Genomic DNA, 20,707 nt, shown 5'->3' with positions numbered 1-20,707 from the left:
GCCGTCTTATACTCTCTTTGAATTTTTATATAAGATGTACTTCCCTGTTCCATAATTATTATCACGGTCTTTATTTAAATTTAATAAAATTACGATAATAAATATGGAATGGATGGAGTATTAGATTTTAGAAAAGTCAAATGCATCTCACCCTTGTGTTCTTTTGTCCTTACAGTTACACATAGGACCAACATGTCAATGAATCAATTTTGTTCTCCTTGCTTTTTATTTTCGACATCTCTCCCCTTCGCACTGACACTTTCTTTCTCACACAAACGTCGATAGCATTCCGGAGTAGAGATGGCTAGTAGACCTAGGCAAGTAGGCATCCTTGCGATAGCGTTTCGGAGTATCTCTGCTCCGAAACTGGCTAGTAGACCTAGGCAAGTAGGCATCCTTGCGTCAGCCTGGTTTTTTTTTGAACAGGAGAAGGTCCCGAAGGACCTAGGGCTTCATTTCATATGCGGTGGAGTACATTTTACAAACAGGCCCAAGGGAAAACAAGGAAATTACAACCTGGCCCTTGAAAATAACACTGAGGACCCTAAAATAAAACGCAAAAACGCGATCAGGTCCAACTCCTTCTTCACCGCGACAGAGCTCGCCGGAGTCAACCTCTACGCCACCGGGGACGAGACCACTTGGGGCGCAGAGGTGGGAGTTAACTCCGACGAAGCAGTAGATCCTCCGAATCGGCATGAGCGCTTGACGGAGGTTGCTGGAGCCTTGAGGACGGGCAGTCGCCGCCACACGAGGATGGAGGGGCCGCCTTTCGGCCATGGAGAACGGCGACAGTGGCTGATACGTCTCCGACGTATCGATAATTTCTTATGTTCTATGCCACATTATTGATGTTATCTACATGTTTTATGCACACTTTATGTCATATTCGTGCATTTTCTGGAACTAACCTATTAACAAGATGTCGAAGTGCCAGTTGCTGTTTTCTGCTGTTTTTGGTTTCAGAAATCCTAGTAACGAAATATTCTCGGAATTGGACGAAATCAACGCCCAGGGTCCTATTTTGCCACGAAGCTTCCAGAAGACCGAAGAGGAGACGAAGTGGGGCCACGAGGTGGTGACACCATAGGGCGGTGATGTCTACGTTCCCCCTCCTTTCCTGTAGACAGTGTTGGGCCTCCAAGAGCAGAGGTTTGTAGAACAGCAGCAAGTTTTCCCTTAAGTGGATCACCCAAGGTTTATCGAACTCAGGGAGGAAGAGGTCAAAGATATCCCTCTCATGCAACCCTGCAACCACAAAGCAAGAAGTCTCTTGTGTCCCCAACACACCAAATAGGTGCACTAGTTCGGCGAAGAGATAGTGAAATACAGGTGGTATGAATAAGTATGAGCAGTAGCAACGATGCCAGAAAATAGCTTGCTGGCGTGTAGTTGATGGTGGTAGTATTGCAGCGAGTAACACAAAGTGAAACAAAGAAACAAGCAAATAGTAACGCAGCAGTATTTAGGAACAAGGCCTAGGGATTAGACTTTCACTAGTGGACACTCTCAACATTGATCACATAACAGAATAGATAAATGCATACTCTACACTTTTGTTGGATGATGAACGCATTGCGTAGGATTACACGAACCCTCAATGCCGGAGTTAACAAGCTCCACAATTTGTTCATATTTAAGTAACCTTATAGTGTAAGATAGATCAAAAGACTAAACCAAGTACTAACATAGCATGCACACTGTCACCTTCATGCATATGTAGGAGGCATAGATCACATCAATATTATCATAGCAATAGTTAACTTCGCAATCTACAAGAGATCATGATCATAGCATAAACCAAGTACTAACACGGTGCACACACTGTCACCTTTACACACGTGCAGGAGGAATAGGACTACTTTAATAACTTTGCTAGAGTAGCACATAGATAGTAGTGATACAAAACTCACATGAATCTCAATCATGTAAAGCAGCTCATGAGATTATTGTATTGAGGTACATGGGAGAGATGAACCACATAGCTACCGGTACAGCCCCGAGCCTCGATGGAGAACTACTCCCTCCTCATGGGAGCAGCAGCGGTGATGAAGATGGCGGTGGAGATGGCAGCGGTGTCGATGGAGAAGCCTTCCGGGGGCACTTCCCCGCTCCGGCGGCGTGCCGGAACAGAGACTCCTGTCCCCCAGATCTTGGCCTCGCGATGGCGGTGGCTCTGGAAGGTTTCTGTGGTTTTCGTCGAACGCATCAGGGTTTTCGCGACGGAGGCTTTATATAGGCGAAGAGGCGGCGCAGGAGAGCTTCTGGGGGGCCCACACCATAGGGCGGCGCGGCCCCCCCTCTGGCCGCGCCAGGGTGTGGTGTGGGGCCCCCAGGGCTCCCCTCTGGCGGCTCTCGGGTGTTCTGGATGGTTCCGGGAAAAATAGGAACCTGGGCGTTGATTTCGTCCGATTCCGAGAATATTTCGTTACTAGGATTTCTGAAACCAAAAACAGCAGAAAACAGGAACTGGCACTTCGGCATCTTGTTAATAGGTTAGTTCCAGAAAATGCACGAATATGACATAAAGTGTGCATAAAACATGTAGATAACATCAATAATGTGGCATGGAACATAAGAAATTATCGATACGTCGGAGACGTATCAGCATCCCCAAGCTTAGTTCTGCTCGTCCCGAGCAGGTAAAACGATAACACAGATAATTTCTGGAGTGACATGCCATCATAATCTTGATCATACTATTTGTAAAGCATATGTAGTGAATGCAGCGATCAAAACAATGTATATGACATGAGTAAACAACTGAATCATAAAGCAAAGACTTTTCATGAATAGTACTTCAAGACAAGCATCAATAAGTCTTGCATAAGAGTTAACTCATAAAGCAATAATTCAAAGTAAAGGCATTGAAGCAACACAAAAGAAGATTAAGTTTCAGCGGTGGCTTTCAACTTTTAACATGTATATCTCATGGATATTGTCAACATAGAGTAATATAACAAGTGCAATATGCAAATATGTAGGAATCAATGCACAGTTCACACAAGTGTTTGCTTCTTGAGGTGGAGAGAAATAGGTGAACTGACTCAACAATAAAAGTAAAAGAATGGTCCTCCAAAGAGGAAAGCATCGATTGCTATATTTGTGCTAGAGCTTTTATTTTGAAAACAAGAAACAATTTTGTCAACGGTAGTAATAAAGCATATGAGTTATGTAAATTATATCCTACAAGTTGCAAGCCTCATGCATAGTATACTAATAGTGCCCGCACCTTGTCCTAATTAGCTTGGATTTACATGGATTATCATAGCATAGCACATGTTTCAACCAAGTGTCACAATGGGGTACCTCTATGCCGCCTGTACAAAGGTCTAAGGAGAAAGCTCGCATTGGATTTCTCGCTTTTGATTATTCTCAACTTAGACATCCATACCGGGACAACATAGACAACAGATAATGGACTCCTCTTTAATGCATAAGCATTTAACAACAGATAATATTCTCATAAGAGAGTGAGGTTTGTTGTCCACACTGAAACTTCCACCATGGATCATGGCTTTAGTTAGCGGCCCAATGTTCTTCTCTAACAATATGCATACTCAAACCATTTGATCATGATAAATCACCCTTACTTCAGACAAGACGAACATGCATAGCAACTCACATGATATTCAACAAAGAAATAGTTGATGGCGTCCCCAGGAACATGGTTATCGCACAACAAGCAACTTAATAAGAGATAAAGTGCATAATTACATATTCAATACCACAATAGTTTTTAAGCTATTTGTCCCATGAGCTATATATTGCAAAGGTGAAGAATGGAATTTTAAAGGTAGCACTCAAGCAATTTACTTTGGAATGGCGGAAAACACCATGTCGTAGGTAGGTATGGTGGACACAAATGGCATAGTGGTTGGCTCAAGTATTTTGGATGCATGAGAAGTATTCCCTCTCGATACAAGGTTTAGGCTAGCAAGGTTTATTTGAAACAAACACAAGGATGAACCGGTGCAGCAAAACTCACATAAAAGACATATTGAAAACATTATAAGACTCTACACCGTCTTCCTTGTTGTTCAAACTCAATACTAGAAATTATCTAGACCTTAGAGAAACCAAATATGCAAACCAAATTTTAGCATGCTCTATGTATTTCTTCATTAATGGGTGCAAAGCATATGATGCAAGAGCTTAATCATGAGCACAACAATTGCCAAGTATCACATTACCCAAGACATTTATAGCAATTACTACATGTATCATTTTCCAATTCCAACCATATAACAATTTAACGAAGAAGAAACTTCGCCATGAATACTATGAGCTAAGAACACATGTGTTCATACGAACCAGCGGAGCGTGTCTCTCTCCCACACAAGCATGATGTAATCCAATTTATTCAAACACAAACAAAAACAAAAACAAACAGACGCTCCAAGTAAAGTACATAAGATGTGACGGAATAAAAATATAGTTTCAGGGGAGGAACCTGATAATGTTGTCGATGAAGAAGGGGATGCCTTGGGCATCCCCAAGCTTAGATGCTTGAGTCTTCTTGAAATATGCAGGGATGAACCACCGGGGCATCCCCAAGCTTAGACTTTTTCACTCTTCTTGATCATAGTATATCATCCTCCTCTCTTGACCCTTGAAAACTTCCTCCACACCAAACTCGAAACAACTCATTAGAGGGTTAGTGCACAATATAAATTGACATATTCAGAGGTGACACAATCATTCTTAACACTTCTGGACATTGCATAATGCTACTGGACATTAGTGGATCAAAGAAATTCATCCAACATAGCAAAAGAGGCAATGTGAAATAAAAGGCAGAATCTGTCAAAACAGAACAGTTCGTATTGACGAATTTTAAAATGGCACCAGACTTGCTCAAATGAAAATGCTCAAATTGAATGAAAGTTGCGTACATATCTGAGGATCACTCACGTAAATTGGCATAATTTTCTGAGTTACCTACAAAGAATTTTGCCCAGATTCGTGACAGCAAGAAAACAGTTTCTGCGCAGTAATCCAAATCTAGTATTGACTTTACTATCAAAGACTTTACTTGGCACAACAAGACACAAAACTAAGATAAGGAGAGGTTGCTACAGTAGTAAACAACTTCCAAGACACAAATATAAAATAAAGTACTGTAGCAAAATAACACATGGGTTATCTCCCAGGAAGTTCTTTCTTTATAGCCGTTAAGATGGGCTCAGCAGTTTTAATGATGCACTCGCGAGAAATAGTATTTGAAGCAAAAGAGAGCATCAAGAGGCAAATTCAAAACACATTTAAGTCTAACATGCTTCCTATGCAAAGGAATCTTGTAAATAAACAAGTTCATGAAGAGCAAAGTAACAAGCATAGGAAGATAAAACAAGTATAGCTTCAAAAATTTCAGCACATAGAGAGGTGTTTTAGTAACATGAAAATTTCTACAACCATATTTTCCTCTCTCATAATAACTTTCAGTAGTGTCATGAGCAAACTCAACAATATAACTATCACATAAAGCATTCTTATCATGAGTCTCATGCATAAAATTATTACTACTCCCAACATAAGCATAGTTATTCTTATTAATTGTAGTAGGAGCAAATTCAACAAAGTAGCTATCATTATTATTCTCATCAAGTGTAGGAGGCATAGTATTATCATCATAAAAATTACTCTCCATAGTAGGCGGCACTAAAAGACCAATATCATTATAATCATCATAAATAGGAGGCAAAGTATCATCAAAGAAAATTTTCTCCTCAATGCTTGGGGGACTAAAAAGATCATGCTCATCAAAACCAGCTTCCCCAAGCTTAGAATTTTCCATATCATTAGCAACAATGGTGTTCAAAGCGTTCATATTAATATCATTGCTACTAGCATGCAAATAAGATTCCATAGGTTTTTTAATTTGCGCATTAAACCATTCATGTCTTGACTCAGGAAATAGAATAAAAAGCTCACAGATGTTGTCCATTATGCCTTACTAGTGTAAACAAGAAACAAAAAGTTGCAATTGCAGGATCTAAAGGAAATAGCTTCGAGTACTTACAACGCCGGAAAATAGCTTAGTAGCCGAGATACGGAGTGTGAGTACCTTTTACCTTTCCTCCCCGACAACGGCGCCTTAAAAGTGCTTGATGTCTACGTTCCCCCTCCTTTCCTCAGAGACAGTGTTGGGCCTCCAAGAGCGAGAGGTTTGTAGAACAGCAGCAAGTTTTCCCTTAAGTGGATCACCCAAGGTTTATCGAACTCAGGGAGGAAGAGGTCAAAGATATCCCTCTCATGCAACCCTGCAACCACAAAGCAAGAAGTCTCTTGTGTCCCCAACACACCAAATAGGTGCACTAGTTCGGCGAAGAGATAGTAAAATACAGGTGGTATGAATAAGTATGAGCAGTAGCAACGGTGCCAGAAAATAGCTTGCTGGCGTGTAGTTGATGGTGGTAGTATTGCAGCAGTAGTAACACAGTGAAACAGTAAACAAGCAGTAGTAACGCAGCAGTATTTAGGAACAAGGCCTAGGGATTAGACTTTCACTAGTGGACACTCTCAACATTGATCACATAACAGAATAGATAAATGCATACTCTACACTTTTGTTGGATGATGAACGCATTGCGTAGGATTACACGAACCCTCAATGCCGGAGTTAACAAGCTCCACAATTTGTTCATATTTAAGTAACCTTATAGTGTAAGATAGATCAAAAGACTAAACCAAGTACTAACATAGCATGCACACTGTCACCTTCATGCATATGTAGGAGGCATAGATCACATCAATATTATCATAGCAATAGTTAACTTCGCAATCTACAAGAGATCATGATCATAGCATAAACCAAGTACTAACACGGTGCACACACTGTCACCTTTACACACGTGCAGGAGGAATAGGACTACTTTAATAACTTTGCTAGAGTAGCACATAGATAGTAGTGATACAAAACTCACATGAATCTCAATCATGTAAAGCAGCTCATGAGATTATTGTATTGAGGTACATGGGAGAGATGAACCACATAGCTACCGGTACAGCCCCGAGCCTCGATGGAGAACTACTCCCTCCTCATGGGAGCAGCAGCGGTGATGAAGATGGCGGTGGAGATGGCAGCGGTGTCGATGGAGAAGCCTTCCGGGGGCACTTCCCCGCTCCGGCGGCGTGCCGGAACAGAGACTCCTGTCCCCCAGATCTTGGCCTCGCGATGGCGGTGGCTCTGGAAGGTTTCTGTGGTTTTCGTCGAACGCATCAGGGTTTTCGCGACGGAGGCTTTATATAGGCGAAGAGGCGGCGCAGGAGGGCTTCTGGGGGGCCCACACCATAGGGCGGCGCGGCCCCCTCCGGCCGCGCCCGGTGTGGTGTGGGGCCCCTGTGGCTCCCCTCCGGCGGCTCTCGGGTGTTCGGATGGTTCCGGGAAAAATAGGAACCTGGGCGTTGATTTCGTCCGATTCCGAGAATATTTCGTTACTAGGATTTCTGAAACCAAAAACAGCAGAAAACAGCAACCCGGTTCTTCGGCATCTTGTTAATAGGTTAGTTCCAGAAAATGCACGAATATGACATAAAGTGTGCATAAAACATGTAGATAACATCAATAATGTGGCATGGAACATAAGAAATTATCGATACGTCGGAGACGTATCAGGCGGCGCGGCCCAGGCCCTGGCCGCGCCGACCTAGGGTGTGGGGCCCTCGTGCCCCCTCCTGACCTGCCCTTCCGCCTACTTAAAGCCTCCGTGACGAAACCCCCAGTACCGAGAGCCACGATACGGAAAACCTTACTGAGACGCCGCCACCGCCGATCCCATCTCGGGGGATCCAGAGATCGCCTCGGCACCCGCCGGAGAGGGGATTCATCTCCCGGAGGACTCTACACCGCCATGGTCGCCTCCGGAGTGATGAGTGAGTAGTCTACCCCTGGACTATGGGTCCATAGCAGTAGCTAGATGGTTGTCTTCTCCCCATTGTGCTATCATTGTTGGATCTTGTGAGCTGCCTAACATGATCAAGATCATCTATCTGTAATTCTATATGTTGCGTTTGTTGGGATCCGATGAATAGAGAATACTTGTTATGTTGATTATCAAAGTTATATCTACGTGTTGTTTATGATCTTGCATGCTTTCCGTTACTAGTAGATGCTCTGGCCAAGTAGATGCTTGTAACTCCAAGAGGGAGTACTTATGCTCGATAGTGGGTTCATGCCTCGCATTGACACCGGGACAAAGTGATGAAAGTTCTAAGGTTGTGTTGTGCTGTTGCCACTAGGGATAAAACATTGATGCTATGTCTAAGGATGTAGTTGTTGATTACATTACGCACCATACTTAATGCAATTGTCTGTTGCTTTGCAACTTAATACCGGAGGGGGTTCGGATGATAACCCGAAGGTGGACTTTTAGGCATAGATGCGGTTGGATGGCGGTCTATGTACTTTGTCGTAATGCCCAATTAAATCTCACTATACTCATCATGATATGTATGTGCATGGTCATGCTCTCTTTATTTGTCAATTGCCCAACTGTAATTTGTTCACCCAACATGCTGTTCGTCTTATGGGAGAGACACCTCTAGTGAACTGTGGACCCCGGTCCAATTCTCTTTACTGAAATACAATCTACTGCAATACTTGTTCTACTGTTTTCTGCAAACAATCATCTTCCACACAACACGGTTAATCCTTTGTTACAGCAAGCCGGTGAGATTGACAACCTCAACTGCTTCGTTGGGGCAAAGTACTTTGGTTGTGTTGTGCAGTTCCACGTTGGCGCCGAATCCCCGGTGTTGCGCCGCACTACATCCCGCCGCCATCAACCTTCAACGTGCTTCTTGACTCCTACTGGTCCGATTAAACCTTGGTTTCTTACTGAGGGAAACTTGCCGCTGTGCGCATCACACCTTCCTCTTGGGGTTCCCAACGGACGTGCCAACCACACGCATCAAGCAAATTTCTGGCGCCGTTGCCGGGGAGATCAAGACACGCTGCAAGGGGAGTCTCCACTTCTCAATCTCTTTGCTTTGTTTTTGTCTTGCTTAGTTTTATTTACTACTTTGTTTGCTGCATTATATCAAAATACAAAAAAATTAGTTGCTAGTTTTACTTTATTTGCTATCTTGTTTGCTATATCAAAAACACAAAAAAATTAGTTTACTTGCATTTACTTTATCTAGTTTGCTTTATTTACTGTTGCTAAAATGGCCAACGCTGAAAATACTAAGTTGTGTGACTTCACAACCACAAATAATAATGATTTCTTATGCACACCTATTGCTCCACCTGCTACTACAGCAGAATTCTTTGAAATTAAACCTGCTTTACTGAATCTTGTTATGCGAGAGCAATTTTTTGGTGTTAGTTCTGATGATGCTGCTGCCCATCTTAATAATTTTGTTGAACTATGTGAAATGCAAAAATATAAAGATGTAGATGGTGATATTATTAAACTAAAATTGTTCCCTTTCTCATTAAGAGGAAGAGCTAAAGATTGGTTGCTATCTCTGCCTAAGAATAGTATTGATTCATGGACTAAATGCAAGGATGCTTTTATTGGTAGATATTATCCCCCTGCTAAAATTATATCTTTGAGGAGTAGCATAATGAATTTTAAACAATTAGATACTGAACATGTTGCTCAAGCTTGGGAAAGAATGAAATCCCTGGTTAAAAATTGCCCAACTCATGGACTGACTACTTGGATGATCATCCAAACCTTCTATGCAGGACTAAATTTTTCTTCGCGGAACCTATTGGATTCAGCTGCTGGAGGTACCTTTATGTCCATCACTCTTGGTGAAGCAACAAAGCTTCTTGATAATATGATGATCAACTACTCTGAATGGCACACGGAAAGAGCTCCCCAAGGTAAGAAGGTAAACTCTGTCGAAGAAACCTCTTCCTTGAGTGATAAGATTGATGCTATTATGTCTATGCTTGTGAATGATAGGACTAGTATTGATCCTAATAATGTTCCATTAGCTTCATTGGTTGCACAAGAAGAACATGTTGATGTGAACTTCATTAAAAACAATAATTTCAACAACAATGCTTACCGGAACAATTCTAGTAACAACTATAGGCCATATCCTTATAATAATGGCAACGGCTATGGTAATTCTTATGGGAATTCTTACAACAATAATAGGAGTTCACCCCCTGGACTTGAAGCCATGCTTAAAGAATTTATTAGTACGCAAACTGCTTTTAACAAATCTGTTGAAGAAAAGCTTGGGAAAATTGATATACTTGCTTCTAAAGTCGATAGTCTTGCCGCTGATGTTGATCTTTTGAAATCAAAAGTTTTGCCTAATGAGAATCATCATAATAAGATTGTTACTACAGCAAATGCCATTCAAGTTAGAATTAATGAGAATATAAGATTAATGGCTGAACTGCATGCTAGGTGGGATAGAGAAGAAAATGAAAAACTAGCTAAAGAGAAGAATATAGCTAAAGTTTGGACTATTACCACCACTAGTAATGTTAATGCTACACATGTTGCTGCACCTCCTACTAATACTAATAAAAGAATTGGTGTTAGCAATGTTTCCACTTCTAATGCAAAGCGCGAGAAACTGCTAAATCGCTAAAATCATTAAATCGCTCGTGATAAAGCTGCTGAAATTTTTTCCAACATTGGGGATGATGATCCCATTGCTTTAGATTATAATGATTTGAATTTTGATGATTGCCACATCTCTGAAGTTATAAAGTTCTTGCAAAAACTTGCTAAAAGTCCTAATGCTAGTGCTATAAATTTGGCTTTTACACATCATATTACAAATGCTCTCATAAAAGCTAGAGAAGAGAAATTAGAGCGTGAAGCCTCTATTCCTAAAAAGCTAGAGGATGGTTGGGAGCCCATCATTAAGATGAAGGTTAAAGATTTTGATTGTAATGCTTTATGTGATCTTGGTGCAAGTATTTCTGTTATGCCTAAGAAAATTTATGATATGCTTGACTTGCCACCGCTGAAAAATTGTTATTTGGATGTTAATCTTGCTGATCATTCTACAAAGAAACCTTTGGGTAAAGTTAATAATGTTCGTATTACCGTTAACAATAACCTTGTTCCCGTTGACTTTGTTGTCTTGGATATTGAATGCAATGCATCTTGTCCCATTATATTGGGAAGACCTTTTCTTCGAACTGTTGGTGCTATCATTGATATGAAGGAAGGTAATATAAAATATCAATTTCCTCTCAAGAAAGGTATGGAACACTTCCCTAGAAAGAGAATGAAGTACCCTTTTGATTCTATTATGAGAACAAATTATGATGTTGATACTTCGTCTCTTGATAATACTTGATACACACTTTCTGCGCCTAGCTGAAAGGCGTTAAAGAAAAGCGCTTATGGGAGACAACCCATGTTTTTACCTACAGCACTTTGTTTTTATTTTGTGTCTTGGAAGTTGTTTACTACTGTAGCAACCTCTCCTTATCTTAGTTTTGTGTTTTGTTGTGCCAAGTTAAGCCGTTGATAGAAAAGTAAGTACTAGATTTGGATTACTGCACAGTTCCAGATTTCTTTGCTGTCACGAATCTGGGCAAAATCCCTCTGTAGGTAACTCAGAAAATTATGCCAATTTACGTGAGTGATCCTCAGATATGTACGCAACTTTCATTCAATTTGAGCATTTTCATTTGAGCAAGTCTGGTGCCATTTTAAAATTCGTCAATACGAACTGTTCTGTTTTGACAGATTCTGCCTTTTATTTCGCATTGCCTCTTTTGCTATGTTGGATGAATTTCTTTGATCCACTAATGTCCAGTAGCATTATGCAATGTCCAGAAGTGTTAAGAATGATTGTGTCACCTCTGAATATGTCAATTTATATTGTGCACTAACCCTCTAATGAGTTGTTTCGAGTTTGGTGTGGAGGAAGTTTTCAAGGATCAAGAGAGGAGTATGATGCAACATGATCAAGGAGAGTGAAAGCTCTAAGCTTGGGGATGCCCCGGTGGTTCACCCCTGCATATATTAAGAAGACTCAAGCGTCTAAGCTTGGGGATGCCCAAGGCATCCCCTTCTTCATCGACAACATTATCAGGTTCCTCCCCTGAAACTATATTTTTATTCCATCACATCTTATGTGCTTTTTCTTGGAGCGTCGGTTTGTTTTTGTTTTTGTTTTGTTTGAATAAAATGGATCCTAGCATTCACTTTATGGGAGAGAGACACGCTCCGCTGTAGCATATGGACAAGTATGTCCTTGGTTTCTACTCATAGTATTCATGGCGAAGTTTCTCCTTCGTTAAATTGTTATATGGTTGGAATTGAAAAATGATACATGTAGTAATTGCTATAAATGTCTTGGGTAATGTGATACTTGGCAATTGTTTTGCTCATGATTAAGCTCTTGCATCATATGCTTTGCACCCATTAATGAAGAAATACATAGAGCATGCTAAAATTTGGTTTGCATATTTGGTTTCTCTAAGGTCTAGATAATTTCTAGTATTGAGTTTGAACAACAAGGAAGACGATGTAGATTCTTATAATGTTTTCAATATGTCTTTTATGTGAGTTTTTCTGCACCGGTTCATCCTTGTGTTTGTTTCAAATAAACCTTGCTAGCCTAAACCTTGTATCGAGAGGGAATACTTCTCATGCATCCAAAATACTTGAGCCAACCACTATGCCATTTGTGTCCACCATACCTACCTACTACATGGTATTTCTCCGCCATTCCAAAGTAAATTGCTTGAGTGCTACCTTTAAAATTCCATTCTTCACCTTTGCAATATATAGCTCATGGGACAAATAGCTTAAAAACTATTGTGGTATTGAATATGTAATTATGCACTTTATCTCTTATTAAGTTGCTTGTTGTGCGATAACCATGTTTCTGGGGACGCCATCAACTATTCTTTGTTGAATTTCATGTGAGTTGCTATGCATGTTCGTCTTGTCTGAAGTAAGAGAGATCTACCACCTTATGGTTAAGCATGCATATTGTTAGAGAAGAACATTGGGCCGCTAACTAAAGCCATGATCCATGGTGGAAGTTTCAGTTTTGGACATATATCCTCAATCTCATATGAGAAAATTACTAATTGTTGCCACATGCTTATGCATAAAAGAGGAGTCCATTATCTGTTGTCTATGTTGTCCCGGTATGGATGTCTAAGTTGAGAATAATCAATAGCGAGAAATCCAATGCGAGCTTTCTCCTTAGACCTTTGTACAGGCGGCATAGAGGTACCCCTTTGTGACACTTGGTTAAAACATGTGCATTGCGATGATCCGGTAGTCCAAGCTAATTAGGACAAGGTGCGGGCACTATTAGTATACTATGCATGAGGCTTGCAACTTGTAAGATATAATTTACATGATACATATGCTTTATTACTACCGTTGACAAAATTGTTTCATGTTTTCAAAATCAAAGCTCTAGCACAAATATAGCAATCGATGCTTTTCCTCTATGGAGGACCATTCTTTTACTTTCAATGTTGAGTCAGTTCACCTATTTCTCTCCACCTCAAGAAGCAAACACTTGTGTGAACTGTGCATTGATTCCTACATATTTGCTTATTGCACTTATTATATTACTCTATGTTGACAATATCCATGAGATATACATGTTACAAGTTGAAAGCAACCGCTGAAACTTAATCTTCCTTTGTGTTGCTTCAACACCTTTACTTTGAATTATTGCTTTATGAGTTAACTCTTATGCAAGACTTATTGATGCTTGTCTTGAAGTGCTATTCAGGAAAAGTCTTTGCTTTATGATTCACTTGTTTACTCATGTCATATACATTTGTTTTGATTGCTGCATTCACTACATATGCTTTACAAATAGTATGATCAAGGTTATGATGGCATGTCACTCCAGAAATTATCTGTGTTATCGTTTTACCTGCTCGGGACGAGCAGAACTAAGCTTGGGGATGCTGATACGTCTCCGACGTATCGATAATTTCTTATGTTCTATGCCACATTATTGATGTTATCTACATGTTTTATGCACACTTTATGTCATATTCGTGCATTTTCTGGAACTAACCTATTAACAAGATGCCGAAGTGCCGATTCTTTTTCTGCTGTTTTTGGTTTCAGAAATCCTAGTAACGAAATATTCTCGGAATTGGACGAAATCAACGCCCAGGGTCCTATTTTGCCACGAAGCTTCCAGAAGACCGAAGAGGAGACGAAGTGGGGCCACGAGGTGGTGACACCATAGGGCGGCGCGGCCCAGGCCCTGGCCGCGCCAACCTAGGGTGTGGGGCCCTCGTGCCCCCTCCTGACCTGCCCTTCCGCCTACTTAAAGCCTCCGTGACGAAACCCCCAGTACCGAGAGCCACGATACGGAAAACCTTACTGAGACGCCGCCACCGCCGATCCCATCTCGGGGGATCCAGGAGATCGCCTCCGGCACCCTGCCGGAGAGGGGATTCATCTCCCGGAGGACTCTACACCGCCATGGTCGCCTCCGGAGTGATGAGTGAGTAGTCTACCCCTGGACTATGGGTCCATAGCAGTAGCTAGATGGTTGTCTTCTCCCCATTGTGCTATCATTGTTGGATCTTGTGAGCTGCCTAACATGATCAAGATCATCTATCTGTAATTCTATATGTTGCGTTTGTTGGGATCCGATGAATAGAGAATACTTGTTATGTTGATTATCAAAGTTATATCTACGTGTTGTTTATGATCTTGCATGCTTTCCGTTACTAGTAGATGCTCTGGCCAAGTAGATGCTTGTAACTCCAAGAGGGAGTACTTATGCTCGATAGTGGGTTCATGCTCGCATTGACACCGGGACGATGACGGAAAGTTCTAAGGTTGTGTTGTCTTTGTTGCCACTAGGGATAAAACATTGATGCTATGTCTAAGGATGTAGTTGTTGATTACATTACGCACCATACTTAATGCAATTGTCTGTTGCTTTGCAACTTAATACTGGAGGGGGTTCGGATGATAACCTGAAGGTGGACTTTTTAGGCATAGATGCAGTTGGATGGCGGTCTATGTACTTTGTCGTAATGCCCAATTAAATCTCACTATACTCATCATGATATGTATGTGCATGGTCATGCTCTCTTTATTTGTCAATTGCCCAACTGTAATTTGTTCACCCAACATGCTGTTCGTCTTATGGGAGAGACACCTCTAGTGAACTGTGGACCCCGGTCCAATTCTCTTTACTGAAATACAATCTCTTGCCAATACTTGTTCTCTTGTTTTTCGCAAACAATCATCTTCCACACAATACGGTTAATCCTTTGTTACAGCAAGCCGGTGAGATTGACAACCTCACTGTTTCGTTGGGGCAAAGTACTTTGGTTGTGTTGTGCAGGTTCCACGTTGGCGCCGGAATCCCTGGTGTTGCGCCGCACTACATCCCGCCGCCATCAACCTTCAACGTGCTTCTTGACTCCTACTGGTCCGATTAAACCTTGGTTTCTTACTGAGGGAAACTTGCCGCTGTGCGCATCACACCTTCCTCTTGGGGTTCCCAACGGACGTGCCAACCACACGCATCAGTGGCGCAGTGGTAAACCTCCGATGGAGGGGCTGCCTTCCAGCCAGAAGATACGGCGACAGTGGTGCCGTGTGAAGCCTCCGAGAAGAAGCCACGCTTCCCTGCTGCAGACGCGGTAGCCGACGACGCTCAGGTGACCAAACCTCATTCTCCTCACCGCCATGATGAGCAGAGAGAAGGAGGTCTCCGATGCATCGGTAGCTACCAGATCCGCGAGAGACGGCTTTATTTATGGAGATCTGCATCTCCCTCCGCCGCCACACCCATGTCTCCGACCGCCGGAGCTCCATGAGGTCTAGGAGGAAGACAACGCAGCGCCAAATCCAGCCGATGGGATCCGCCACCTCACTCCCGGCATGCGCGCCAAACGCCACTAGGGACCAAGACCTAAACCTACTACTACTACTGCTATACACTTCGGCGCCATCTCCTCTCCAACTTCAGCCGGCTAGCCCGACGGAGAGGAAGGAGGAGCGGCCCGGCGAGAAGGAAGAAGGGATCAGGTACTGTAGCTAGCTGAGAGAGGGAGAGGGGGAAATAAGCCTTTTGGTTGCGGCTTCCGTCAGCCTGGTTTAAGGCTAGACTTTGAAAAGAGCAAACAGAAAATGCCAAGCCCAAACCTAGCTTAGCCACCGTGGCATGCCACACAAGTTAATAACACATGAAGGCGTATTTTATGTTTAGAACCTTGTTTATTACACACTCTTCCTTTCTAGTCCCTTCCCTTCAAACCCTTTACAAATTGGTTGGTTACATTTTCGCATTTATCGTATGACATTGTTCCTACAAAGCAAGTTTATGCACTTGCGATGCAATTACCTCCTTTAAAATCTACTGTGAAGTTTCACAAAATGACACATCTTTCATTCATTGGGTATGACAAAATGGCACACCCTTGTGTCACTGACATGTGTCGTCAAGGCCACCTGTCACTGACACAAAGGGTGTCATACTGTCATTTGTGTCAAAACACAATGAAGTGTGTGTTATTTTGTCAATATTTTCAAATCCGATTTATCAAAGTGTCCTTCGTATTATCAGATTTTTTTCCGCGGGGATATCCGATAACCCCTGCCCGCTCGCTCCCACACACCCCAATGGCCCTCGCCACCGCCGCCTCCGCCGCGGCGGCCGCCGCGGCTATCTCCGTCCACCCCTTTCTCTCCCGCCCCGCCTGCGTCCTCCGTTGCGGCCGCCGCATCCCGCCGCTCCTCCTCCTCCGCGCCTCCTCAACCTCTTCCTCAGACTTCAACATCACCTTCGCGGAGCCCGCCCCGTCCAAGGCCTCGCCCTCCGGCCAGTCCGCGCAGCCGCTGGTCCCCTGGATCGCCCGCGGGGCGGACGGCAAGCCCGCCCTCCACACCTCTCCGCCGCCGGACGTCCTCCAGGCCGTCGCCGCCGCCGAGGCGGAGGCCAAGAGGGCCAAGAAGAGCCAGAAGGGTGCCGCCGGTGACGCCGGCCTCAAGGTGAAGGAGAGGAAGGCCGCCCCGACCGCGCCGCCCAAGTTCTCCAAGGCGGCCAGGAGATTCTACAACGAGAATATCAGGGAGCACGAGCCGCAGCGCCTCGCCAAGGTCCTTGCCGCTGCAGGAGGTACTCATCCATCAGGAACCTTTGATAAGTTTCATAGATAGATATCAGGTCGGGGATTAGAGAAGCATTGTACATGTCTTATGCTGACTCGGTGGCTCTCCCTAGTGGCCTCAAGAAGGACCAGCGAGGAGCTCATCTTCCAAGGGAAGGTCACCGTCAATGGTTCTGTCTGCACTTCTCCCCAGGTATGAAAAATACAACCTAAATCCAAATTAAACAAAAACGAGCAGACCCAGGAGCTAGTTCTTTAGGTTGGGTACACATGTAAATAATCTTGCAGCCCCTTAGCCACATTTATTTGGTGTCAATCTCAAAACAGTTGCGGCAAAGAAATAGCTTGTTTAACTTAGCTAGGATATGTTATTTCGCAACTGTATGGAATTTGGTCAGTCTTCTTGAAATGTATGTACAGAAAATGTTTTTTTTATATTTCGGCTGCATTTTATTCATAGGCAGTTTCTCTTATGTAGACCAAGGTTGACATCGCAAAGGATTCTATCTACGTTAACGGGAATCGCATTGCGAAGAAGCTGCCTCCAAAGCTGTATTTTGCTGTCAACAAGCCAAAAGGGTTCATATAATTTCTTCCATATTGTTGCAATCTGCAGATCATTAAAAAGTTGCCTTGTGTGTTTCTAGAACAATATTGTTGAATCGTAGATAAGGAGCCATCAGTCCAGCTGTGTGATATCCTTAAATGTTATTTCCGATGTCCTACAGGTACATTTGCTCATCTGGCGAAGAAAAGTCTGTTATCTCCTTATTGGATGACTATTTGAAAGGCTGGGTATGTTCTATAATAGGGCTTTTTTGAAAATGTAAAATACATTACACTGGTAGTAATGAAACTTCACCATATTCATGGTGTGCTGAACCTTCGTCTGTTTGTTATACGTATGCATACATCTATCTATCACATGTGCAGAACAAACTTCAGCCAGGAACACCAAAACCACGCTTGTTTACTGTGGGTCGTCTTGATGTTGCCACAACTGGTTTGATAGTAGTTACAAATGATGGTAATTTTATAACACTTGGTGGAAAGTACTTAGGGATGAACAGTTTAATGATCCAAGACCTAACGTTAGTCGCTCTCCTTTCAGGTGAGTTTGCCCAGAAAGTTGCACACCCTTCTTCAAATATAACGAAAGAGTAAGTTCGACCTCCTTTGCATCATTTGTAGTACTGCAACGCGGAAGTAAACTGTTATTGAAATACAGTAGATACTATTCAAAAATTTGAAGCAGACATTTTAGGTTGTCTTTTTGGTACTACCCTCATGCCCCCATTCAGTGTGCAGTAGTAATGTGGAGAAGTACTGTTGAAATGGTACTCGTTTTAAACTGAAATATTCTTTAGGCAGATAGTTGTGGTCAGACATGGTAAATGGACAATGAGTAATAGGCAAAACCAACATTGATTATACTTCAATGATTTGGCATTTCTTCAATATTGCAGATATGTAGTAACTATAGACGGAGCAGTGCACAAGAAACACCTCATAGCTATCAGCGAAGGAACAAGAATTGACGGTATCAAGGTCGTACCTGATTCTGTAGAGCCATTGGATGCACAACCTGACACAAAAAGGACCCGACTTAAGATAGTGGTAATTGTCCTTTCTAGCATGCCCCATTCTATTGTATTTGATGTTAGTTTTCTTAATTTCTGCATGTGATACAACTATGTACTCCCTCCGTTTAAAAATAGGTGTCTCAACTTTATCTAGATACGGATGTATCTCTAACTAAAATGCGGATGTATCTAGACAAAAGTGAGACACCTTTTTTTTTTGAATGGTAGACACCTATTTTTAGACGGAAGGAGTATAATATTTGCCATGTTGATTGTGAATATCTAATTCGTTCTATTACGTAGTTTGTGGGTAGCACATATGCTTGACTAAAGCAGTTCTATATAAGTCAAAGGCATCACATTTAGTTATCTACTCCACTGGCATTGATATTGTCAAGTTCTGTTTCTGGCAGGTTCATGAAGGAAGAAACCACGAAGTCCGTGAACTTGTGCAAAATGCAGGATTAAAGGTAGTTTTATGTGATCAGTATATCCTTGCCAATTTTTCTTTGTATTTTATTTTTCCATATCATAGTATTTCTTGTTGCTAAGTTACATGTGATGTTCAAGAGGGTAAACATCTGTTAGACTGCGTTTGGACGGTGAGGCCTTGATCTAGAATAGCTAGTCAATGGAACAAGTGCATATCCACAGCAGGACTTCAGGGACTAGGAGACCTTTCTTAATTCGTGTTTGCTTAGTTCGTCTCAAATTCAATAGGCTTCCTTTCCTTCCATGGAGAATCGTAGATTGGCCCTGACTCTGCCTCACCACTTCAAGTAAAAGCTGCCTTAAGAGCTGAGCAGTGAAACTAACTAGAAATATGAGATTTGTCACGCAACTGACAAACCTCATCAAGAGGGCAGGTTTTCCTGCAATTTCATAAAGGGGAAGAGAGTTGGCCTGTTTATAAGGGGAGGCAGGTCAGATAACCATACAAAGCTCGGTTAATTAGAGAAAACCCCTACAGTTGTGCTTATTTAGGGGTGTAGAACTATTTGTGTGATTTTACGTGGAGCTGTTCGGGTGGACTTGTATGCGTCTTGTTATTCATCAAATAATATCGTGTTATTGTTTTGAATGTAACTGATATTTTATCATTGTTCTTGATAGGTCTACGCATTGAAACGTGTTCGGATAGGCAGGTTCCGCCTCCCATCAGATCTGGGGTAATGTTGCTTAGCACAGCAGTACATGTTTGGCAGATAGCATTGTACAATCTTTTTGGCAGATTTCCATAATGGTTCTTACAAGTCCTCGTTACCACCTTTTTAAAATATCTGAAGAACATGGCTGCTTGGTGCAAAATGATAGTGCAAAAAATCAGTTCAGTGCAGTAACTGATATACCACCTCTTAGGGGCTTGAGTTTTAATTCTGTGCCCAACAAGTAAAACTAACCTGACAATCAACACTTATTCGAGTCTGACAAATTTTCCATTTTCATGATGAGGTAACGGAACACTAGATATTAACCCTTTGTTGGATGTTACCCTTACAGGATCGGGAAGATGGTTGAACTTAAAGAAGCTGACATCAAGGCACTAGAAGGCGACCAACGTGCTAGTCCAAAGGCCCGCGATACTGCTAGTGTAGAAGTTAAATAGGGACTAGAAGGCAACAACAACTAGAGTGGTGGTCACCTGAGTTCATGAGCACTGTTTTTGACACCGTGTGGACAATCACGTCGCCGTCAAAGGATGAACACCTTCCTTGTTAGGTGTCAAGGCGAGAGCTACTCCGAGCCCAAAGGTCCGATACTCTGCTAGCCTAACTTAAATAGGGGCTTTACCCTGATGGTCAAGTGATTTTGCTTCGAAGAACACATGAGCTGCTTGGCTGAAGAATTTTCGGGATCCCAGTGGTAGCGGTATGCTCAGATAGCAGAGTTGGTTTTTTTCTTTCGAGATTGTAGCAGAGTTGGTTATATTGGCTAATCTTATGTACATTTACCGATTTATCTGTGAAATGTATATGCTCTTAATCGAGTCACAGACCACTTTCAGCAGTTTTCGTAACTTGTAGCTCGTACCACTACAGCATATAGATGCCTGATAATTCTTGAGAGCTCGGTC

General features: G+C 42.3%; 1 protein-coding gene across 2 annotated transcripts; it reads left to right on the top strand.

Moving 5' to 3' along the window:
• Positions 1-16,504: 16,504 nt before the first annotated feature.
• Positions 16,505-20,624, top strand: LOC127296760 (putative ribosomal large subunit pseudouridine synthase SVR1, chloroplastic). Of its 2 annotated transcripts, XM_051326966.1 has the most exons (10): positions 16,506-17,058; positions 17,164-17,243; positions 17,529-17,629; positions 17,779-17,845; positions 17,984-18,077; positions 18,162-18,210; positions 18,517-18,667; positions 19,047-19,103; positions 19,747-19,802; positions 20,134-20,624. In XM_051326966.1, exons 1-10 carry the CDS (start codon positions 16,563-16,565, stop codon positions 20,237-20,239), a joined length of 1,257 nt encoding a protein of 418 aa, XP_051182926.1. In that variant the 5' UTR covers positions 16,506-16,562; the 3' UTR covers positions 20,240-20,624. The 2 variants fall into 2 exon arrangements, with proteins under 2 accessions (XP_051182925.1, XP_051182926.1); XM_051326965.2 differs by having other exon boundaries at positions 16,505-17,058; positions 17,984-18,210.
• Positions 20,625-20,707: the final 83 nt, after the last annotated feature.

This window comes from Lolium perenne, chromosome 4 (assembly GCF_019359855.2).
Source record: "Lolium perenne isolate Kyuss_39 chromosome 4, Kyuss_2.0, whole genome shotgun sequence".
Taxonomy (NCBI): Eukaryota; Viridiplantae; Streptophyta; class Magnoliopsida; order Poales; family Poaceae; genus Lolium; species Lolium perenne.
This window is presented reverse-complemented; position numbering and strand designations above follow the sequence as displayed.